At 36.7% G+C, this 26,689-nt stretch overlaps 1 protein-coding gene across 1 annotated transcript in view; it reads left to right on the top strand.

Moving 5' to 3' along the window:
• Positions 1-25,688, top strand: part of LOC117318432 (major facilitator superfamily domain-containing protein 6-like) — a 52,666-nt gene extending 26,978 nt beyond the window's left edge. The window contains 6 exon segments of the mRNA XM_033873424.1: positions 9,631-9,738; positions 13,399-13,560; positions 16,028-16,249; positions 20,324-20,347; positions 20,951-20,991; positions 21,304-25,688. Of these exon segments, the coding sequence (XP_033729315.1) occupies positions 9,631-9,738; positions 13,399-13,560; positions 16,028-16,249; positions 20,324-20,347; positions 20,951-20,991; positions 21,304-21,414 (668 nt within the window). The 3' untranslated portion in view covers positions 21,415-25,688.
• Positions 25,689-26,689: the final 1,001 nt, after the last annotated feature.

Genomic DNA, 26,689 nt, shown 5'->3' on the forward strand with positions numbered 1-26,689 from the left:
TTATAAACCCAATTCTCGAATGTACTGAAGCTCTATAATAGTATGGCGAAATAACAACTGCAAACAACAGTTGACGCCATACACCTACTGGTACCAACTCTCGGACAACCAAGTAAAGTCAACCACTGTGGAGGTTTGCAAAATCTTGTAAAATGTCTTATAAACATATAATGCCAGAGGGTTTGGATTATTAAGTCCAATAATTATCCTCCAATAATTATCCTGCCTATTATTTTTATTTTACTCTTTCGATCTTTAGTCTTATGAAATATTTTCTTGTCCATTACTGTGACCTACACTGTAAGTCTAATAAAACATCATCTAGCCAATTACTGTGGCATTGAGTCCAATAAAATATTATCTAGCCTATCACTGTGACCTGTAGTCCAATAAAACATTACCTAGTATATTTCTTTGACCTTAAGACCAATAAAACATTACCTAGTCTATCACTGTGACCTTAAGTCCAATAAAACATTACCTAGTCTATCACTGTGACCTTAAGTCCAATAAAACATTACCTAGCCTATTACTGTGACATTAAGTCCAATAAAACATTATCTAGTCTATTACTGTGACATGAAGTCCAATAAAACATTACATAGCCTATTACTGTGACCTTAAGTCCAATAAAACATTACCTAGTCTATCACTGTGACCTTAAGTCCAATAAAACATTACCTAGTCTATCACTGTGACCTTAAGACCAATAAAACATTACCTAGCCTATTACTGTGACCTTAAGTCCAATAAAACATTATCTAGTCTATCACTGTGACCTTAAGTCCAATAAAACATTATCTAGTCTATTACTGTGACATTAAGTCCAATAAAACATTACCTAGTCTATTACTGTGACCTTAAGTCCAATAAAACATTACCTAGCCTATCACTGTGACCTTAAGTCCAATAATACATTACCTAGTCTATTACTGTGACATTAAGTCCAATAAAACATTACCTAGTCTATCACTATGACCTTAAGACCAATAAAACATTACCTAGCCTATTACTGTGACCTTAAGTCCAATAAAACATTATCTAGTCTATTACTGTGACATTAAGTCCAATAAAACATTATCTAGCCTATCACTGTGACCTTAAGTCCAATAAAACATTATCTAGTATATCACTGTGACCTTAAGTCCAATAAAACATTACCTAGCCTATCACTGTGACCTTAAGTCCAATAAAACATTACCTAGTCTATTACTGTGACATTAAGTCCAATAAAACATTATCTAGTTTATTACTGCGACATTAAGTCCAATAAAACATTACCTAGTCTATTACTGTGACATTAAGTCCAATAAAACATTATCTAGTCTATTACTGTGACATTAAGTCCAATAAAACATTACCTAGTCTATTACTGTGACATTAAGTCCAATAAAACATTACCTAGTCTATTACTGTGACATTAAGTCCAATAAATCATTATCTAGTCTATCACTGTGACCTTAAGTCCAATAAAACATTACCTAGTCTATCACTGTGACCTTAAGTCCAATAAAACATTACCTAGTCTATTACTGTGACCTTAAGTCCAATAAAACAATATCTAGTCTATCACTGTGACCTTAAGTCCAATAAAACATTATCTAGTCTATTACTATGACCTTAAGTCTAATAAAACATTATCTAGTCTTATTACTGCGACATTAATAGTAGAACATGTACGAGTGAACGCAAGTTGTAAAACCCTGCCAAGTCGGACCAATAAACACTTAAAAGTTTTGGCATTTGATTAATGTGCTTAGAACTGTACGTAAGAAAAGCTATAACTTCCCATGATATTTTAAATCACCGATTCCAATTTGAGTATTCCTCACTTTTAATTTGACAATGAAATTGTGCAATATACAGAACCTTTCCGTCGTTTACACGTAACTGCCTTGTGCTGTATTCCGTGCATCTACACATTAAATATAACACATCATATACATCACTTATTTTTGACACGATAAATATGTGGGTTATCCTTGGTTTGAACTTAAAATCCAAAGTATTCAAACCAATTTTTGAACGAGTGGCGTAGTTTATGTCACACCAGAGCTGGAAGTGTCGTGCGATAATGGAAACATATACAGATAAATCGCCATTAAATGTACCAATCCCGAATGTTTAGTCCCAGTTGTGATCAATATCAGCTAATACTACAAGAGGCTGTAGAGGGGTAGATTTTCGTTTACAGACAAACCTTTGTCAATTTTAGGGGATTCAGCTTAAACAGTGTGTTTCCTTGATACACAGTGTTGTTTGTTAATCGAATGACCTACAGGCACGCACAATTTCTGTCTCCCTACCTGCCCATCGGCTCATCGGTCACCCGTGAAGATTTTATCCAATTCGTCTTCCACTCTACCCATTCTACAGAAGATACAACACAAGAAGACAATTAATTTACTGATTTATGGAAAAGAGTATCATTTTAAAATCATATTGAATTATTCAGTCTTTAAGTATTTGGCAAGTTATTAACATTTCGTTATTTATTATCACATAATTCCTTGTCGAATAAGCCCCCTTTGGGAGCTTCTTCGAATGTTACCTTGGAAACTTCTGTCTGGGATATATTCTATATTTACTAGGGCTACAGGCGAGACCAGTGTGTTACTAAGTATCCTTTAGATCATACATCATGTGTTATCCAAAACTGTACATAAGTGCAGAAAAATGAAAACAATGCAATGCAATAATGACATGTTGTGTTAACAGTTCCTGTTCTCTCTCCCCACTCTGGAATTTACACGTTATGTGTCAGGTGATGTTTCAGGGTTATCAGGGGGAAAAAGAGATGGTCCATTTTAATATTTCATACGTGGACGCAGATTTTTGTATGTTATTATTAGCTGGTTTGCTTAATCATTGCAATTTTTCGTGAACACTTGGAGGAGGGTTTGCTTGTAATAGGAATGAAGTTTCATGTTACCAGTTTACTTCGGGTAAAATGACCTGAGAGCCACGATATAATACAGGATAGCCATACATAAGGGAGTGATTAGTAACTTATCTACGTGAAGGGAGTATTCTGGAGTCCTTGCTCGCTTTTTTAATTAAAAGTTTAAAAGAGATAAAAAAAAAAAAAAATGACAGCGAACAAAATACATCGACATATCGTAAAATATCTTAGAATTTGATCAGTCGACAAAAGGATACTAGCCGACGTTTACAATAGCGTTATGTTTCCAAAGTGTAAAGGGTTTCTATTTCTAATAAAACGTTTAAACATTTTACATAAATGTAAGCGTATGCTTCTGGGTTTCCATATCAAACATACGCATGCGCTTTGAGTTGCTGCTGCAGTTTAAGGTGGCACACTACCATTATACTTGTCATGTTCGGGCAACGTATAATGAAGCGTCTGGCTCGCGTGAAAGCTCCTGGGAATCTGCCAGAGTATTTAACTATCAAATATATCTCAGCCGATACCACAGCTATAATCTATACGTTTACTAATAAAAGTCTGGCAAACCCAGAAGTAAATGGGGGTTCCCTTTTAAGAAAGAAATATCTTCTCACAATATTTTGAGATGGGATAGGAAATGGGTGTATTCTGACGGTGGTGCATACCTAATCAATCCTTACATTTACGATAACGCATCTCATGCATCATACTTTTAATTAGAAAACCAAGATTGCAGTTGTACCATAAACTGTCAATATCTTTTAGATTATTTCTATTGTATACATATACAGTACTACAAACCTTTAAGTTCAATATGCAATCCCACTGTACGCTGTTTTAGAATATTGTTTTGTATATTGATATATTGATAGGAATACAGGGACATATAAATACAACAATAACCACATAAATTGTAAGTTATTTTCAAAACGTCATGTCTGTATGAATACAAGAATTTACAAGAGTTTCTTGTAAATCTTGTATGAATGCAAATAGGTCACAAACATAACCATGAAGCCGTTGATATATTAAGCAAAGAAATGTTCTTATATAGTTACTGTTTCGTGCATTGCATCGACAATGAAATCGAAGAGAGGAACACCACTCTCTGATTCACAACTTATCGCGATGTTGTTTCCACGTGCCACATTAACGTATGAAATGACAGTCAACATCATGAAGTGGCATCGATTATATTCGTAGTAATACATTTTATAAATTGTATTGATTTGGTTCATTTCATTTCAACATTTCAACATATTTTATTGATAAACAATTGGATTAAACATCAGGCTTAAGCCTATATCAAAGTTCTGTCGATAACATTATACATTTATAACAAATAATTAGTATCCAGTTATTAGTCAAGTATGGAAAATATAGAATATATACATAGAGAGAGTATTTGTAAATACTATATAATGAATGATATAATATGTTTTATTTTTCTTTATGATATCTAATTATTTTACAATTCGTTATTAAATAGATATTAGTATTTGGTTCATATACAAACGTACACTTGCATAAAATTGGCAAGGCATCCTGTTTTTCATACTGGAATTTACGACATACTTCACAGAGTGACCCCGTTGTTGTTAGGATAGAGATTAAGGATATGCATTGCTTCTTGATTAATAACAATTATATTTCATCGAGTGGGATGGATACTTTTCACGAGTGCGAAGCGTCAAAGTTTCAGTTTGGTATTAATCGCGACGAGACACATTCTCGTTTGATATTAATCGTGGCGAGACACATGCTCGTGTGACATTAATCGTGACGAGACACATGCTCGTGTGACATTAATCGTGACGAGACACGTGCTCGTTTGACATTAATCGTGGCGAGACACATGCTCGTGTGACATTAATCGTGACGAGACACATGCTCGTTTGACGTTAATCGCGACGAGACACATGCTCGTTTGACGTTAATCGCGACGAGACACATGCTCGTGTGACGTTAATCGTGGCGAGACACATGCTCGTGTGACATTAATCGTGACGAGACACATGCTCGTGTGACGTTAATCGTGGCGAGACACATGCTCGTGTGACATTAATCGTGACGAGACACATGCTCGTTTGACATTAATCGTGGCGAGACACATGCTCGTGTGACATTAATCGTGACGAGACACATGCTCGTTTGACGTTAATCGCGACGAGACACATGCTCGTTTGACGTTAATCGCGACGAGACACATGCTCGTTTGATAGTAATCGGCCACATCGTTTTGGAAAATCAGATTGATATGAGAGTCATTTGTTTTTTCTAAGTGAAACGAATAATCCAACATGGATTTGTTCAATGGAAAGGGATATATCGGCCTTCGTGTAAGAGTTTGACTGACCAGCCCACGGCAAATCTAGCGCTGACCAAACTCAAACTCTTACATTCGAGTTGCGATATCCCTGTCCACAGAACAGACCCATTTAAGATTCAATTAGTCAGATGATTGGGATATAACATTGTGGGTCACGACATAAAACCATATCCAACACTGGTTTGCAATGGAACAGAGGGGATAGATACATTCATCTCTAGATATTGGCCCAGAGACATCGTTTGTAGGAGATACAGGTACTGTAGTCATTATGTGCACCCCGGACCAAATATGAAACGGGATTTCTTCTTAAATGAAAAAAACAACTTACTTTTAACACAATTAAACAACAATGCGAGAGAAAAACAATCTGGCAAAGGTTTGATCTCAGACTTTACTGAGTACAGTGTTACGATATAAATAAACAATAAACTGGATATCTCCCTTTATCGATTTGCTGTTTACAGCTCGGCAGGGTTGGATCCGAGTTACGTCGCGATATCGTGCCAGGGGTGTATAAATCTCGGGATCCCTCTGCCCGTATGTCCATATCTGCACATAAAAAGGCGATGTGGCAGTTACACGTGTTTGTTACCTAAAGGTAGGAGTAATTAGCTATTAAACACAGATTTCAGGCAAACGCAATTAGGTCGATTTTATATTGCCGTGATCGATCGTTCGGCATGCAGCAAACCAAGTTTCGGTTCGTTAAAATTCCTTTACAAATCAAGATACCAATTTTGAAGGCGATATGTTGGATTAATGCTTTGTTTGTTGGAAACTACACAGATTACCTCATCAGGTGTCTGTATTAAAAACTGTTTCATGAACTCCAGAACTGACCCTCTGCTACATTATGTGAAGACATTTTAGTTTAGTCTTTTAATCTTTTCCAATTTACTGCAAAGAAAAAAATTCTTTCATTTGATGGCATAGATATGGGTTTTTGTTTGTTTGTTTTTGTTTGTTTTTGTTTTTGTTATTTGTTTTTTTGTTGTTTTTTTTTTAAATTATGGATAGCTCTGCTTTTTTCTCACAGCGCTCCTTCATCTATGGTGGTGTAGACATTTGTGTTTTCGGTGAGAATAGAGTTTGCGAGCCGTTTATCGAATAGTTGTAGCTTCATGATAAAGCATCCTTTCACTAGTTGCTACTTTATAGCTATGTTCAAAAGATCTGCTCTCGATACACACGGCTGCACTCTCGGAATATTTCGGGACAAAATTTTAGCTTTGTTGTCAGCCATTGTATTGATTCCAGACATAAAACATGACCATTTGGTTGGTACTTGTGCTTTGAAGATTTCACCATAATCAATACCGGAAAATTGAACCTTATGATGTCGCACGATCCCTTTTATCTTTATCAACAAGATCACAGGTATGCGAGATTCCGTACCATTCCAAAACTAGTTCACACGTTTTACTTGCAAGATGGCCCATAGAGCTATAATTAAGGCATGCTTTTTCTAACGGTACTGCATTGAGAAGTCCTCAAGTATACTATAGGTTGCATATAGATGTACGTGTGCAGGCGGGATTTTTTTTAGAAAGATGGAAGATTGCAGCGAGATGGACACGTTCATTTGTAAAGTTACAGAGAGATGTGTGTATATGGAAGGCAGAACCCTTTGATTGCCTATGTGGATGATAATTCTCGTAAAAATTAATGTAACAAAGATAATAATTGTATGACCAGTCTAGCCCACAATCATGGGCCGCGGTGGCCGAGTGTTTCAGGTGTCCCGACACTTTATCACAAGCCCTCCACCTCTGGGTTGCGAGTTCGAATCCAACGAGGGACTGTTACCTGGTACAGACGTATAGGCCGGTGGTTTTTCTCCGGGTACTCCGGCTTTCCTCCACCTCCAAAACCTGGCACTTCCTTAAATGACCCTGGCTGTTAATGGGACGAATAATAACCAAAGCCTAGAGAATCAAGGGAATAACAGATGAAATGTTAATGATTATTTACTAGTGCTTCAGATGAGTTGAGTATGAGTAAAATTAATGTAACAAAGATAATAATTGTATGACCAGTCTAAAGTAGCGTAGTAGGTGTGTAGGGTATGTAAAGTGTAGCGTGTCATTGTTCAGTTTAATTTGTAGGAATTAAAAGTCACACAATGGCGTACAATACATGTTCAGCTGAACAAATGCATATTGCGAGTACAGACACAAGGTGTTAGCTTAACAATACTAATTATTGTTATATTCCAATGGATCATTTAAGGTGTTAGCTTAACAATACTAATTATTGTTATATTCCAATGGATCATTTAAAATGTCGAATAACACATGATGCCATATTATCGACTACGTCATAGTTTTCATTTTCTGGCTTTTTATCCAAAATGCAGTCTCTCTGGCAATATCAATTAAATCATTAAGCAGATCTGATTAATGGTTTAATCGAGATGGACAGCTGGACACAAGCAATGTTTCTCTCTACATAATCGATACTTTTGTTTCTCTTCATCACTTTCTTAGACCTCATCATCATCAATCGTGTTGATTGCGATGCACTACTGTTGTAGAGTACCCGACTGTAAACGATATGTGTCTGTCACAAGTCAAAGTTAGAAACACAAGATTCATTGTTGGTGCATTCACATAAATAAAGCACGCGGCGGAAACCAACTGCGGTCTTTTGATGGAAGAGTCACAGCTTCGACTTTGGCTTCATTATAAAGAACAAGCAATTATTTTAGAGAAATATGTGGCTATCAGACGTTGATGAAAATCTTTTTGAAAAATCAGGATTGCCGAAGGCATATTCTAGGAATGACTTCCTCATATTGAAGCCTCAGTATTGTCAGTCTAAGGCTATTTTACAACGCAGGTTGTACCTAGTTATTACTCAAAGGCAGTCAAATGATTCAGTTGTTGGTGATGGAACAAATGATATATAGAGATAATTCAACTTCCAGTGCGGCTTCTGTCCAGACATTTACAACAATCACGGTACTTTTATCTCCTGTTTTTCAATGTTGCTAATTATAAAACTGGTGCTTTCAAAGCTGACCTCTCTTCGTCCATTTCGCTGTTACTCTTTGTACAGTTTTTCTAATTCATATAATGTATGTTTTCACACTTTTCTAAATGAAATGGTGAACAGATAATTTACCAGGGATGTAGTCGAGAGTATTGATATATCTATTTATATAGCTCCCAATTCTACCAGGCGTTGAATGTTAATCAAATACAATTCAGAAAGACCACCTCGGCGTGAATTGGCCACCAAGGCAGGATTCACACACTTTAGTTTGTGACAAAAACAGCTAGTTGAGAGTGTTGCCTTATACTTCTAGATAATATTTTCGATTGTTTTGGTTTGGACGCCATGATGGTTACCATGACGTTAACACAGACATGGTGTACTCGACACAGCAGGTATCTTGAGCTCCAGACTGGTCGATGTTGTTCTGTCTGTATTTTACTGGTTTGGGAAGTAATCAGTTCAGATTTATATAGGAGGTAGGCGTTAAAATATAGGTATTTTCACCAGAGTAAATCAGTCTGGAATATTTTTGCCATATCCATAAAATCATTTTTGTAAATTCACATGTTTGTGCAGTTTCTTACTAAAGGGGTTAATTTTCTCAGCCGTTGAACTCGGACATCAAGCATACTTAAATACCAGTAACACAAAGTCTTGTAACCCTAAGTCATGTGAGTGAATCAGGCTGGCGTAGACCGGTGGTAGATGGTAGCGTCCCCTGTCTTGGTTGAGTGCGGGTCTAGATGCCGAGATGTAGATGGCCTCTTTAACCCCTCTCTAGAACCAGCGCGGGTCCTGGTCTAGAACATTGATGTTCTGTGTCGCAAAGCATTATCAAACATTATGAAACATCGTCTCGTTGCTAACGTTATTTGATTGGGTCATTGGTGTTAACTCGTGTTAATCAGTGTTATTTCATACTTTTGATACTGAAAGCGAAACAAAGTATGCACAAATATGATTATCCTCTTTCTACATGATAGTCATAACAAGATGTTCCTTGGAATACAGTAGACACTTTAATCTGGATTCCCACTATGGGGACTTACTGATATAAATTCTTAGTTACACATGGAATAACATTACTTATATATATCATTAGAATAAAAGTATAGGTTGCGCACTAAAACCTACTGCTTGTCTGTGACAAAATCCCATCGGCATTGTTCTGGTTCTTACAGAGATTACAACCATTTGGGAGAACATTGATGTTGCCTTATTTGCCAAAAAGAGTGCATTTCCGCCATTGAGGAAATCCTGAAACCGTCTGTTTCATACCAAATGGTCTTGACGTAAATCTGCGTTAATACAATAGAACATTTGCTTAGAACTCAACAAGACAATTAATTGCAGGAAATTATTCTGAACTATATGTACTTTCTTATATTTTCAGGACATATACGGGTTATGTACGCAGGGTTACTTGGCAACGTTGTCCGGTTTATGTACATATCATGGCTGAAGAGCCCATGGTGGGTCCTTCCTTTCGAGTTTGTCCAAGGTAAGTATACACTGGAACTAATAATTATTCCTAGATATCAGTAAAACAAAAGGAATTAACGATGACTGAATGAGAAACTTCCTTCTCCCAATTTTTCTGTTTCCAAAATTAAGACACTTGTCTTAGCTAGCTTGTTTTTGATAGTATACACGACCACATTGATAGGAGAAGGGTTAACACATCTTACATATACCGATGTGGTGTTTAATTATCATAAAACACTGGATAACGAGATACAAGTCGACTACTGACAAACTTAGAAAGAGATGCGGGCTATGATTACCGGGAAGTATTATAGTTGACATCATAATTCAATCGGTAATACTTTAAATGAATGTGCGTTAGAACATTCGGTCTCTCCTAGTAGTTTTCAGGAGTCCACGAGTATATCTATAACATGTAATATGGTTTAAAGTTTGTCCTCTTTATATCTTTTTGAGTCAGAAATATTGTGTTTTTGGTGGTGATCGCATAATTAGATAATATGCGGTGTTGTTGAATCGAAATTGTGATTTTCTTGGAACACGGTCTATTGCAAAGTGTGTTGTCCATTATCAGGCCACATCTTTTCCTAAATTGAGGAGCTACATCCTAAAACAACCATTTTCCATAAGTCAAATACCGAATATTTCAACCATGACCTTATGTGATGAATAAACAGGAGAGACTGTAGAAATAATAGCTACAAGTGGAGTAGGATTAGGAGGTAGAAAAATAGTTATAAAGACTGGTATAAGAGGATAGGAAAGTCATAGTGATTAGGATCAGGAAGTAGAAAAGTGTTTGTAAAAACTTGTATAAGAGGATAGGAAAGTCATAGTGATTAGGATTAGGAGGTAGAAATATGGTCATAAACACTTGTATAAGAGGATAGGAAAGTCATAGTGATTAGGTTATGTAGTTGGAAATGTAATCATAAAGACTTATATAAGAGGATAGGAAAGTCATTTTGATTAGGATCAGGAAGTAGAAAAGCAGTCAAATGAACTAATATGAGGTAGAAATAGTCCCTTCTAACCATAGAGTACCTCAACAAAATATTATTTGGAATTAAAATAGAATCACAAAATGATATTCTTCGCATCATACTATCGATTACTATATCTAATAACACATCATTCCATCCTCAAGAAGCACCAAAATTGCAGATATTGAATGGCATCCCATCAAGCTCCAAGAAACTGCAGAGATTCCGTTAGTTAACTGCTGGTATCGTTATAGATAGCAATAGCGAGCTCTGGATGACGATTGTTGTAATTATCTCTATTTTAGAAATCGTTAGCAGTCGCACCTTGTTATTACTATGACAGCTCTTGATGATTGCGTGTCTCGGTACCACAGCTGAAATTGAGATCCCATAACATAAGATTCAAAGACTCTATTGTCGACGACTTTTAGCAACTGATGGAATCTCGAAAATCAATGTGCATGTCATTTCATGGAGATTCCAGAAGTACAACCATTGGGTAAAGGCTCAGAAGAAGGATGAACAATATTTATAATGTTTCAGCATCAGTAGCAAAATGTTTTTAATGTTTCAGCATAAGTAGCAAAATGCACTAAGCTTAACTTTTACTTATTTCTATATCTGTGTTGATTCAAATGTTGGAAAGCTGGAGTGAAATCGCTAAATATAGTCAAATTTATTACCAACAAAAAGTGAAAAGCTTGTGAGAGAACTGAGCTACTGGGGAATATTTCATGGGAAAAGAATATAAAGCACTGTAAGTTCTTTATATAGTTATTTTCTTACCTTTTATACCTACATACATATCTGGATCGGGAAGGTATATATGGAACGATACCTGAAATATCTTTAACCAGAGTTATTTGTTTGTATTCCCTACCCGGACATAGCCTTTTCAAATCAAAACTTCATCAAGCACCGCACTATTTTATACTGCTATATAAATTGGAATTAGGCACTAAAACGGGCCATGCACATTACAGACAGAGTTATGGCCCTGCATTATCGTTTGCTTCTTAATTCCATCAGTCCTTTGCATCGTTACAATACTTTGTATACATATATGTCTATGGTGACGGTGGATTTGGACACTAATGTCCGGCGTCTTTCGGCATTATTGCCCATGGTTTTCGGAAATCAATTCTTTGTCTACACGCTTTGTGGAGATACACGTATCGAGATATAACATCTACCATTACAATTAACTAGTACAACAACTACAACATATCAAACAATTAGCGTTGTGTTGATGTTTGTGAACGACGACATGACTGTGGAAGATGCTAATGATGTGTATGCAATGTTGATATTGCTTTAGAAATTAGATATTTACATATGTATACATGTAGCGGATGTAGATGTCAGATTAAAGACAACACCGCAGGGTTCATTGTTGAATTCTCACATTTATTGAAGACGATTTCAATAACTACATAAATCATTCTGAAACATACAAAGATACAAAATATATAATCTCTACTCACACATCACATACACGGAACTCACACTCACTAGACAAATTACATTTAATACAAGCGAAATGATATAATTTCACTTTACTTAATATTTATATATATATATATATATATGGATTTATCTTAAATCAGAACATCAAATATATATCATATATTCAGTAAAAATAACAATACACTTACAACACGTATCGTGTATCAATGCTGATTTGCACAAAGGCACACACTCCTAGTACGTCACAGTCTAGAATCGCCTTTTATATAAACTACAATAAAAGACCATACCGAATGTCATACATGATAACTCATACATATAAATATATATATCACATCAAATACGTGATGATTGCTTTACTGATAAGATTATATGATTTCATTCCAACATAACAATCATGTCAGAATAGTATACTCGTATATAATAAAACACATTATTGAATGGATCATTCAAACACTAATTCATCATTCGATCACTCATGAATGTCAACCACACGGGGAAAACAAATGAATTCAAATAAAACTAACTTACCCATGATGAACATATATAGCGGGCAAACCAAGACAAACCAGTAAACCACCGTCTACCACGGCAAATTCAAAACTGCCCAAACACAAAGAAACATTTAATAAACATACGAAAACAAAATCCAACCAATCAAACACCTTCGTCAAAGTCCGTCAGAACTGTCACATGTCCAGTCTGTCGGTGACCACTATTTACGCGCACACACATAAACATGTACATTACGAATACAAAGAAACGCGCACGCCGATATAATACTCGCGCGCAGGTAAAAGCGTTTTTCTAATATAACTGAGTAATTCAATAAATGACAATCATTATAATAGCACATAATGATTAAAATAATAATATTTATAAACAAAACTATTTATTAGCAATACATACTATTAGGTATCATTGAATATATGACCCTATTACATACATATACAAAATGTACTTAAAAAGTAGTATATTACAGAAACAGTTATATTTATGAAGTAAATATATATTAAGAATGCCAGAGACTGAAATACTAGAAAATATGTATACATTCATATTACTATATACAAGGGGTTTGGATTGTGTTAATATCGACAAAGAAACTGTTAATGTATAGTGGTCATCATTGATAGACATTTACGTGAGAAATGCTGTTTAATATGACTTCTGAGACTAACTTACTTGAAACAATAGATTAAACAGACGACGTCTCTTATTTACAGGCTTGACCCATGCAGCCGTATGGGCGGCGTGCTGCTCCTATATCACACAAGCCATACCCACGGGGTTGCGCTCCTCCGCTCAAGGTATCCTCCAGGGACTTCATCACGGCCTCGGCCGCGGATGTGGAGCGGTGTTCGGTGGCATCATGGTCTACAGCTACGGTGAGTAGGAATATACGTGTTACAAATGTCGAGGTACAATAATGTAACAATGTTGACTTATCACGGATTCTCGCACCATTATCCTACTGTCTCTCCATTACACAAGAAGGGCCATGTCCTGTAGACCTAGCGATATAAGTAATTATATGTCATTCCACCTGTCTATACAGTGTATTACAAAATACATGACATATCGTATCAGATATCCACGTGATATTATCTTTTTAAGGAAAGTTTGCTGTTGTGTTCTCCACTATACTTATGTAGGTTGACTTCAAATTAAATTCTTCCTCTCTTTTTTCTGACCAATCTTCGATGCGTAAATTATTAATGTCACAAACAATATATCTGACAGACGATTTAAGCATTATTCATACTAAGTACCTCTGATCCATTTTCGGATTGTCTTACTAAAGCAATGTACCGTTGTTGATGACAAAGAAGTTCAACTGGAGTTGAGTACAATTTTCCCCTACCCCGCAAATGGAGACTATAATATTCTGAGTATAAAGCAATTCTAGATAGGCAGTAATTAACCATAACAATCATTGATTGCTACAATCTTCCTGTCGACGTCTTATGTTCCGGATCCTGGATGTCACAATCACAAATTTTAAATGCCCGGGCTCCAGGAGCTCTCTGCGTTATAGGACACCTTGGAAATCTGACACATATGTTGGCAAGTAGCCAGCGAACCATATACGCAATAAATTGGGTTTAGATCAGTAACAGACAAATTTGATTGCCTCTGAGATGTCAGCGTGCCTAATTGGTTTTATTGCTTACGTCTGTCATCTAGGTTCGACGAAGTAGAGGGAGACATCATGCTAACTTTCGTTATATTCGATTGTGGCTGAAATTTGGACATAACTTGTCATGAATATTCCTGTCAGATTTGCAGAGAATATTGTTCGAAAATGAAGTATCCATATGCTCCCTACAGAGACCAGAACTGACAAATAACGTGTTCAGCCGTTTTCCCACTTGAAATCACAGAATCTAGACACATCTTAACAGAATGTAGATGAGTAGTTTTATCACACAAGTTCTCGGCTACTACCTTCTACTCGTCTTTACACTACAATGTCAGCTGATAAATAGAGGTTACACAATGAGTGCTTGTTTTGTATGGTATTTTGTCAGTGGAGTTAGTTATCTATCAAAAGTTTAAAAAAAAGTTAATGCGACTGTTTTTGGTAGCTTGGCAAAAACAACTAACGAGAGTGAAAGAAAAAAATACAACTACGAGTTTGTGTGATCTGTTTCTACCACAGTAGAAAAGCTGTTCTGAGTATGAATTGGCCTGTTTTGTGACAATTTCGGAAATATGCACAGATGTTAAAGTTTATTGTTTATCATAACAAATATTTAGCAAGTTTATTACTTTTCAAAGCATTAATTTGACATAAATCTATATAAAAATGAATGATCGCAAAAACATTTTCAAACTACTTTTTGTGTATCATAATTTCATTCAAATGTTAGCCAATCAAATCCCATTAAACCACGAGGTCAAAAAATAGTTCCGATCTAAAGTCATTGTGTCAACTAATCAAAACGCGTTTAAAGTTTATTCCACGTGCGGTATAAACTGTTTGTTATTCAACAGTTGTAATGATTATATCAGCCTTGGGAGCTTAATACTCGTACATTAATTGATAATGGGCGTAAGTACAAAAACATTTTTCTTAATATTTTGAAATACTCACTAGGATATCACACCAACATCGCGTCCATTGCTGGTACATGACACAGTTAGTGCAAAACCCGCATGTTGGACGAGTTGCCGTCATTACCCTTGTGTTATAAATGTAGAATGTATATTGAAGATTCTGGCTCCATCATGTTGATAAGCTAGACTCGTATTAGTTACCGATAATCCATATTATAATACATAACTTAATAAATATAAAGTTATAAAATATTGTTTCCGGGTAAACTTTTATTTTAATGTTATACCCAACGGCACATGTAATGTGTAATATTGTGTAATAATATATTTATCTAGTGATAAGCATTTGCCTAGAAATACCCCAAAACCAATCCCCATACTTTGAGTCAGAAATTGGATATTTGCCCATTTGGTTTTATAATTGCAGCCTTCAGTAAGTCGAACATGTTATGGAATTGCAATCAAAACAAACATGTCAGTAACGTTAAAGGAGAAAAGCTGACGTTATCAATACGTGTGTTTGAGCGTGTTTTATTTGTATTGTATGGGTCGTATGTGTTCAAATATAAATATAATGGAAATCAATGACTGTAAATAGATCCTATTGATTTTTTAAGCCATTAAATATGCTTGAAATTGAATGTTACTTATTGAACTCTCACAACCAAAGAACTATGTAATGTAATGTATCCTTTCTTTACCGAACAATGTTTATAGTATTCCAACACTACTTCAATAAAAAATATCTATAAACCTCTTTAAAAAATATGAATTATTAATTTGGTTCTATTTCAGGAGCGGAAGTGACGTTCCGAGCATATGGTGTCACGTGTTTGATTTTGCTGATCCTGTACATTGTGATGAATTTCTTCATCATAGACCATGGGAAGTTTTCATTTGGTAGTCGTGAAAAACACGAAATTCTAGAGGAGGAGGACAATATGTGTCACCTGGCACCGCACGGGGTTCCATCCGGTATGGCACGTGACCTATCCAGCAACAAGCTTCGGGAAGAAGGTAATATCAATCAACGACAAAGTACTCTGATGGTCACCATCAGATCTATAGGTATAATAACTGAATATCGCTTGATAAAGGTACAGTCAAAACAATGTCGGATTAACATAATATGCGACTCCCAAATTATTAAAAGGTGTGTAACGCCCGTAGTATTAACAAGAGGTGTGACTCCCGTAGTGTTAACAAGAGGTGTGACTCCCGTAACATTAACACGAGGTATGGCTCCCGTAGTATTAACACGAGGTGTGACCCCCGTAGTATTAACAAGAGGTGTGACTCCCGTAGTATTAACAAGAGGTGTGACTCCCGTAGTATTAACACGAGGTGTGACTCCCGTAGTATTAACAAGAGGTGTGACTGCCGTAGTATTAACACGAGGTGTGACTGCCGTAGTATTAACACTAGATGGTAACACCCATAGGATTAACACAAGATGGTAACACCCATAGAATTAACACTAGATGGTAACACCCATAGGATTAACACAAGATGGTAACACCCATAGGATTAACACAATATGGTAATACTCATAGGATTAACACTAGATGGTAACACCCATAGGATTAACACTAGATGGTAACACCCATAGGATTAACACAAGATGGTAACACCCGTAGGATTAGCACTAGATGGTAACACCCATAGGATTAACACAAGATGGTAACAACCATAGGATTAATACAAGATGGTAACACCCATAGGATTAACACAAGATGGTAACACCCAGAGGATTAACACTAGATGGTAACACCCATAGGATTAACACTAGATGGTAACACCCGTCAGATTAACACAAGATGGTAACACCCATAGGATTAACACAAGATGGTAACACCCATAGGATTAACACTAGATGGTAACACCCATAGGATTAACACAAGATGGTAACACCCATAGGATTAACACAAGATGGTAACATCCATAGGATTAACACTAGATGGTAACACCCGTCAGATTAACACAAGATGGTAACATCCATAGGATTAACACAAGATGGTAACACCCATAGGATTAACACTAGATGGTAACATCCATAGGATTAACACTAGATGGTAACACCCGTCAGATTAACACAAGATGGTAACACCGATAGGATTAACGCTAGATGGTAACATCCATAGGATTAACACTAGATGGTAACACCCGTCAGATTAACACAAGATGGTAGCACCCATAGGATTAACACTAGATGGTAACATCCATAGGATTAACACTAGATGGTAACACCCATAGGATTAACACTAGATGGTAACACCCATAGGATTAACACAAGATGGTAACACCCATAGGATTAACACTAGATGGTAACACCCATAGGATTAACACTAGATGGTAACACCCATAGGATTAACACAAGATGGTAACACCTATAGGATTAACACAAGATGGTAACACCCATAGGATTAACACTATATGGTAACACCCATAGGATTAACACAAGATGGTAACACCCATAGGATTAACACAAGATGGTAACACCCATAGGATTAACACTAGATGGTAACACCCATAGGATTAACACTAGATGGTAACACCCATAGGATTAACACAAGATGGTAACACCCATAGGATTAACACAAGATGGTAACACCCATAGGATTAACACTAGATGGTAACACCCATAGGATTAACACAAGATTTGTAACACCCATAGGATTAACACAAGATGGTAACACCCATAGGATTAACACAAGATAGTAACACCCATAGGATTAACACTAGATGGTAAAACCCATAGGATTAACACTAGATGGTAACACCCATAGGATTAACACAAGATGGTAACACCCATATGATTAACACAAGATGGTAACACCCATAGGATTGACACTAGATGGTAACACCCATAGGATTAACACTAGATGGTAACACCCATAGGATTAACACTATATGGTAACACCCATAGGATTAACACTAGATGGTAACACCCATAGGATTAACACAAGATGGTAACACCTATAGGATTAACACAAGAAGGTAACACCCATAGGATTAACACTAGATGGTAACACCCATAGGATTAACACAAGATGGTAACACCCATAGGATTAACACAAGATGGTACCACCCATAGGATTAACACTAGATGGTAACACCCATAGGATTAACACTAGATGGTAACACCCATAGGATTAACACTAGATGGTAACACCCATAGGATTAACACTAGATGGTAACGCCCATAGGATTAACACTAGATGGTAACACCCGTATGATTAACACATGTTAATGACACCCGTTGTATGATTAACAACTAGGAAGTAATACACATTTTTAGTGACGACCAATTTACAGTTCAGACCAATTCAATTTCAACAATCAAGGAACTTATCGGCAAAATTCGCCAGTAACGATGCCAATGTAAATTTAATTATACACATTACACAGCGATTGGGAAGTCTGCTTGATAGAAAAAAAACACATTCCTGGCATGTTGGGCATCCAGTACCTCGTTAACACGTGATGACACGTGTCAAACCGGAACAAGACAAGGGCGCGCGGCGGTGACATTTACAGGGCTTCATTATGAGACTGTAGGAATACCAAAATGATACATTTCATTACCCTAATGGATCAAAATTTCTTAAAACCTTTGCCATGTCAGCACATATTAAGACAAGTGATTGCTATGTGTACCAGAGGAAGTCTTTAACCGAGTTAGAGTGAACGATATTAAAACATTTTGCTCTAACGAGGATGATACTTAATGGTTTATTTCGTTCCAACGCGATTAGTAAAATCTTCCAACATAACAGGTAAACAATATAAATTGTCCAATCTGCTGGAGTACGTTTCGGTAATATTTCAGTTTTCGTGACTAATCAATAACATGTACAATGTAGGAAACGTGTCCTCCAAGTAGTGAGATTCTGATTAGTTAGAACCAAGTCTACCATATCTCGTCAATTTCGTATGAAATGTTAACCATTTCCATATCAGTTTATCTCTCAGATTTTAGTTTCAGATGTCATTAACTCAATAACTATTGTCTTTGATGATATATAACATAACACACAGTATGTCTATAAGTATGTATAAACAATAACAGGTAAATTTGTTCGTAAAGCATAAGTCAAGCATGTCTACAACTAGATTCCGATGAAAAAAAAACCTTTGATAATTGTTGGATCGCCAAATGGTTGGTGTACATACAAGTAAATGATAGGCGTGATAGCGTACAAATGCACGGTATGGAAGCTCTGAAGTCAATTCTATCATAAGAAAGGTTTACAAATATGTTTTCCCGAAAGATTAGTACACTGCATTATATACCTATTAGTCCAATGTTAGTATTTATCAATACAGACTATGAAAAATATTGCCCTGCTGGTAGGGCGTAAGTATTGTTCCTGTTGCCCCCATCGCATGATCGTAAAAGGCGACTATTTGGGACCCTTTATTTCAAAACAACTTTTTTCTCCCTAATTTATCCCTTGACATTGCAAAATTTTGGGTCACTCTGAACGTTTGCCAAGGGGAGAAAGTATTTGATCCCTTTCCCTGGCCAAAATAGACCATAATCTCTAAAACTGGTAATTTCTACCTTGCTTAACGTTTGGCATCTTTAAGATTGGGTTGACTGGTTCACCCATTGTCAGTATAATGTGACCGAATGTGGTGTCCTGCTCGGTACCTGAGTATCTTTGCTAGTATTCTTTCGTGAGGAAACAATATAAAGTAGGTATTAGTTCCGCGCTATCACGAGGAGACAAAAATAAACATACCACAGCCTCCTACAACACGTATGCACTCAACCCACACGAGCATCTCGCACCCAGGGGAGGACGCCCTAAAATGACCATAGCTGTTGAAAGCTAAACTTAACCTGTTGGAAATGTCCTATCCAGAAAATGTGATGTACCGCATTACAAGTATTTTACAGTATGAGCAATAAACATAGATTATTTGATTTAATGATATCACAACTATTATTAAATTGATAATAAAAGTTTGTTTTTGGCACGTTTTGGTGCAGCATAAACACGAGGAAGTACATGTATATGCTGGTCAATAACAAGTATGCTAGTTAATTGTTTTGTTTGAACTTACTTATATCGTTTATTGTTGTAGGTATGACTAACTACGGAGCTACAAGTAAGTACTTTTAACTACGTCTCGGTATCACTGGCTCAGTGATATGATAATTGACACTTACAAGTATTTGAGTATCGACATATATAATCTGGTGGTTTGAATTCTAGTTAACACCGGGTAAAAGTGTGTTTAGTCATGTAACGGGATATACAATCTAGTGGTTTGAATTATAGTTAACACCGGGTAAAAACGTTTTTATAGTTATGTATCGGCATATATAATCTGGTGGTGTAAATTATATAATCAACACCGGGTGAAAAACTGACTATAGTCATGTAGTCGTTAAAATAGTTATATCTCCCGTGCTTAGAGTTACGATAAGATATTTCATTTGTTTTCACTCGTTGCCTTTGAATTACCTTCGCTCATTATTTATTTTCTTTTCATGGAGTTTGAAAAAACATAACATAGCCAATGTATACACATATATGTGCTTCCAGTTGCCTCAATATATCTCAACTTTCATTTAAACTAATTACATTTCACTACCAACAAAACAAAAAATGCAACAAGGTAGTTATGGAAAAATGGGTACTCAATAACAAAATGTAAAATGTTCATATAACAATTTACATTCCTTTTGCTATACTTTATATGTCACAGGCTACGTACCAAACGGACCTGGCGATGACTTCTACCCGGATGTAAGTACATATACAAGCCAGAAATAGGACGCTACGTCAAAAGTTATTGTTTGAATTCAGGCGTAAACGATTAATATATGTTTTTTCGAAATTGATTACAATACAAGAGTCCATTTTTTTTCTATTTTCCTCTGCAACAAATCACGAAAAATGGACAGTAAAATTAACGGAGAATAGTATAGTCCGTGCCATAATTTCCCCGAAAGAAAATACATGTATACTTATTAATTCAAACTAGATCCACGAAAATTCCAGTAGAAACCTGTAGTGTTTTTTTCTGTGCTCCTTGTGTTTACATTATTACATTTTCAGAACTTTGACAATGATACACAGAGGATAACTATGAACGAGCCACCTGCAATGGCCACACAAGTCTACCAACAACAGCCGTACAATACATTCGACCAAAGATATGGGCCATAGGTGTTACAGAACGGACCTCGAGACCGAAGCGTTGGTTACACAAGACTACCAGCGACAGCCGTACAGTACATACGACCAAAGATATGAGTCATGTATTTGATAGAAAGAAACTCTCGACCGAAGCTTTGGCGACGCAAGGTAATCAGACAGCCAAGCGATATCTACGACCAACGATATGGAAGCTAAAGTTTTATAAAAACAAAAACCAAAGCTTTTGCTACACATGTTTACCAGAAATAGCTGAAATCATTAATTAATAGGAGCTTATTCGATCAACGGACCATATGTTTTAACAGAATAGTATTAGACCATTAAGACCGAACATAGAATCGATAAAACCATTCAAAAGTAAACTTCTATCAATGTAGTCCATCGATTTAACAGAATGACATCCTCATTACACTATATCAATTTCGACCAATCATACTGACTATAAATCTAATGCGAAATTCTAACAACTATTCTGATACATTAACTTTCTCTTTATCAAACTTTCCTGGGCATGCGAAGGACAACGTTGATTATACAATCAACGCGAATTTACATTCGACCATAGAACATTGACACAAACATTCATTAGAGTTATTATTTATCATTGTTTGTATAGCCATTTAAATCTCGTTAATAGTTATATCGCATCCGCAGTAGGCAGACCCCGTCTCGGAACGTATCATCAAAATATACACGTATACATATATCATTGTGTATCTCTTGGATATGGGAACGATTTTTCAAAGTAGAAGGACACAGTTGAAAAAACCATGATTCTGTTCTAGATAGAATGCCACATTTGATGACCATCTTCATTCTTATAGCTGTTTTCCTGGAAGCTGAATTGATAAAATCCCTAAAGCACATAGCCTTAACATCGCTCGTACGTGTTTGCTTGTGTATAAGCGTAACATTTCTCATTAACTGTCATTTTGCCAGAATTGTCTATGTTAGTCTATATGTTTGGATGCTATGCCGATCTGTGAACTTCCTAATGTGTCGGAATATGTCGGAGAGTTATTGGTGTAAATACCAATCCATGTACGTATCGTAATGAGAATGTTATCGGTGTCAATACCAATCCATCTATGTGTCGTAATGAGAGTTATTGATGTCAATACCAATCCATGTACGTGTCGTAATGAGAGTTATTGATGTCAATACCAATCCATGTACGTGTCGTAAGGAGAGTTATTGATGTAAATACCAATCCATGTACGTGTCGTAAGGAGAGTTATTGATGTAAATACTCATCCATCTATGTGTCGTAAGGAGAGTTATTGATGTAAATACTCATCCATCTATGTGTCGTAATGAGAATGTTATCGGTGTCAATACCAATCCATATATGTGTCGTAGGGAGAGTTACTGGTGTCAATACCAATCCATGTACGTGTCGTAGGGAGAGTTACTGGTGTCAATACCAATCCATGTACGGGTCGTAAGGAGAGTTATTGGTGTCAATACCAATCCATGTACGTGTCGTAAGGAGAGTTACTGATGTCAATACCAATCCATGTGCGTGTCGTAAGGAGAGTTATTGATGTCAATACCAATCCATGTACGTGTCGTAAGGAGAGTTATTGATGTAAATACCAATCCATGTACGTGTCGTAAGGAGAGTTATTGGTGTCAATACCAATCCATGTACGTGTCGTAGGGAGAGTTATTGATGTAAATACTCATCCATGTACGTGTCGTAAGGAGAGTTATTGGTGTCAATACCAATCCATGTACGTGTCGTAAGGAGAGTTATTGGTGTCAATACCAATCCATGTACGTGTCGTAGGGAGAGTTATTGATGTAAATACTCATCCATGTACGTGTCGTAAGGAGAGTTATTGGTGTCAATACCAATCCATGAGCATGTCGTATTGTTGGATGTTTGTTTCTGTTTCAATAGAACAATACGAGTATAGTTGTGCAGTTATCTTATATCATTAAGTAATCGATTGCTTTCATGTCTGATCCGTGTTCGGAGAGAATGGAAAGCCAAGTAAAAAAGAAAACTGTGGCAATGTGTTGATTATATTGATGAATGTCATGTCATTGCCAAATATGGCACTCAAAGACCAATGTCTGTAGATCTAGTTTATGTATTATTGTTGTTTTTTTATGGTAGGAATACGTCGCAACAATATCTGTAGATTTAGCATTCGTATAGTAGACGAGTTATGCCCCTTGATATGTGTTGAAATGATGTTGAAATGTGATTGAGCTAAGTCCCTTTTTAAATGTTGAAATGGGGAAGAGTTATGTCCCTTTGTAGATGTTGAAATGTGGTGGAGTTATGCCCCTTCATATGTATATATGATATGGACAGATTGTTTGTTATAGGGGTAATGTAGGAGTAGACTGATAATCAATGTGATAATGTTTTCTTTAAACAATGCAAAATTTAGCTACAAATATGATAAATATAATGTTATGTTAGTGATGCAACCAGATGCATTTATGATGAGATCAGATTCATTGTCTATTATTGTAAAACAAACGGTATACTGTTCCTGATACCATTGTGATTTCTGTATGGCGTGTGTTGTTTACTATTGTTATTTCTGTATGTGTATTTGTGTATTACATGGCACAACGTAGGTTATGTAGTCTGAGAAAGTTATTTAGAACGTTAATCTCATTGCAGTGTTATTCAAGACTTGACATAGGTTAAATTTTGTGCCATATTCCTGTATTGAAATAATATCAACAGCCGCGTCTTTTTAAAGGGAAATAATAGTTTCTTTATTATAATAATATACTGCATATTTGAATTCCTCCAAGTTCTTTTTAATATGGCGCCATGTTATATGTGTTCAACAGTTATATTAAATCACGTAGAATGCACGAGTTATGTCGTTATTTCGAACCCTTGTAATATAAAGACGTCATTTATCATTATTGCTGTCATATTATCATATTTAACCATTATCTGGGTTCAGTTTCCACATTATTCCTAACTTAAATTTTCCCAACAGGAAATCATTACGGAATTTGAGGATTAAAGTTAAGGAATGCTTGATGAAGACGGGGCCTTGAAAGCCTAATAGTTTTGTGAAGAACAGTTGCTGATGTAGTCATTCACTAGTTAGAACTGTAGCTTTAATGATGCACTACTATACTGTAGTCTCCGACGTTCGTATCTGACGCAAGTCGGGGTTTCCAAAGTTCACAACTCATACTAAATTGAGGAGTCTCCCACATTCGTAACTCTGACGTTAGTGGGGGGTCTCCCGCATTCGTATTTGACGTAAGTGGGGGTCTCCCGCATTCGTAACTCTGACGTAAGTGGGGGTCTCCCGCATTCGTATCTGACGTAAGTGGGGGTCTCCCGCATTCGTAACTCTGACGTAAGTGGAGGTCTCCCGCATTCGTAGCATTGACGTAGTTGGGGATTTCCCACATTCACAACTCAAGACTAAATTGAGGGGTCTCCCGCATTCGTAACTCTGACGTAAGTGGGGGTCTCACGCATTCGTATCTGACGTAAGTGGGGGTCTCCAGCATTCGTAACTCTGACGTAAGTGGGGGTCTCCCGCATTCGTAACATTGACGTAGTTGGGGATTTCCCACATTCACAACTCAAGACTAAATTGAGGGGTCTCCCGCATTCGTAACTCTGACGTAAGTGGTAGTCTCCCACATTCGTAACATTGACGTAGTTGGGGCTTTCCCAGTTTCACAACTCATACTAAATTGTGGAGTCTCCCGCATTCGTATCTCTGACGTAATTTGTGGTCTCCCAGTCACTTAAACACTCATTAATTAATAATGCTTGGTGACAGTACAAGTAATATAGTGTGCATACCTGGGTACATGTGTTAATATATGTATTAGCATACACCAAATAGCAGTTGTCTAGAGTGTTTAGCGATACTTGATGAATATTGAAGTACATTATGAAGCCATGTGTTTCAGCACATATGATACAGTAGTATAGGTCAAGAGGACACGTTTGTGAGGTATGTCGTATAGCGATAGTGGTTATATATACATCACTTAAGGTAGTATGTCCTACTACATGTCTTGTACTTCCTCGTTAGAGGTACAACAGAAAGCGCTAGGTCTATTTACCTTAAGATATATCCAACTGGAATTCGATAGTTTAGAATGTAATTTATACCAGGTATGTTTCCGTAGATCTTCCATATTCTTGTCTCTACAATCAGTAGATGGTGAATAGCGATATAATCGTATTTGTTGTTTAATCTTAAAGCTGGTAGTGTTGGAACCATCAAATGCAATTTCATAGTTAATGAAATGAAAATAAATTGCAACCTAGAATCGTTTATAGTGTTTTGTTGTGTTTTTCAATCACACAACCAATTAATGTTATACGTGCCGTTTCGATGACTGGTACGGAATACACATCGACATCTTCATCAGACCCGGGCAGCATGTGTACAAAAAGGAATAAAATGTGTACGCGTTGTCTTCGAAATTGGAAGACCGATGTCTATATAATACTATACTGTAGCATTGTAATTGGACCGAAATATGACTATTGCTACTTTTTGCCTATTACCTGGTCATATATATGCGAGAGACTATCCCCCCCCCCCCCCCCCCCCCCCAATCACGATTTAGAATTTGCCAATTGCGGCGTCTCCAAATGGCTTATTTTATCTGCTGCTTCAACTCATTGCTCTCCCTGTCCAATACTTTGGCGTTTACACAGTCGATCACATCTTTTTTCTGTGTGGCGTGGTCTGTGACAGCCGATTTATCAATCTGGAACTCCGACTGCTTTCTTTCTGATTGTGATTCCACATCTTTCCGTTGTTCATCTAGGCGGACCCCAAAACATCTTACCATCTCTCTAATATACGATGCGTCGAAGTTTTTGCATCCAATTTTGTCGACGCATTCTGCAACGTTTTATCCCTCGGATGTACTAGTATGGTTCGGAGTGTCTTGTGTGTCTTCGTGGCAGTAGTAATGCCATGTCCACGGTATATCCTCTGAATAGTTTCAGATATACCTTTGATATACGGGATGACCACGGGGCCTTTAATTGTCGTATTGTCCTTAGCTGATCCCCCCCCCCCCCCCCCCCCCCCCCCCCCCCCCCCCCCCCCCCACACACACACACACACTTCGTATGGGACCGGGGCCTTTAATTGTCTTATTTTCCTAAGCTGACCCACCCCCTTTTCCTTACATTCCTTACAAAAACCATACTTTCTAACCAAAGAAAATGTTCAGAAAAAAGAGTCAGAGTGTTTGCGGGACAGCTCTCCTGTTTGAGGACAAATAAAATTCAAGTAAAAGCGTGAAGGTTACAAATTTG

Source organism: Pecten maximus, chromosome 2 (genome assembly GCF_902652985.1).
Source record: "Pecten maximus chromosome 2, xPecMax1.1, whole genome shotgun sequence".
In the NCBI taxonomy this organism is placed as follows: Eukaryota; Metazoa; Mollusca; class Bivalvia; order Pectinida; family Pectinidae; genus Pecten; species Pecten maximus.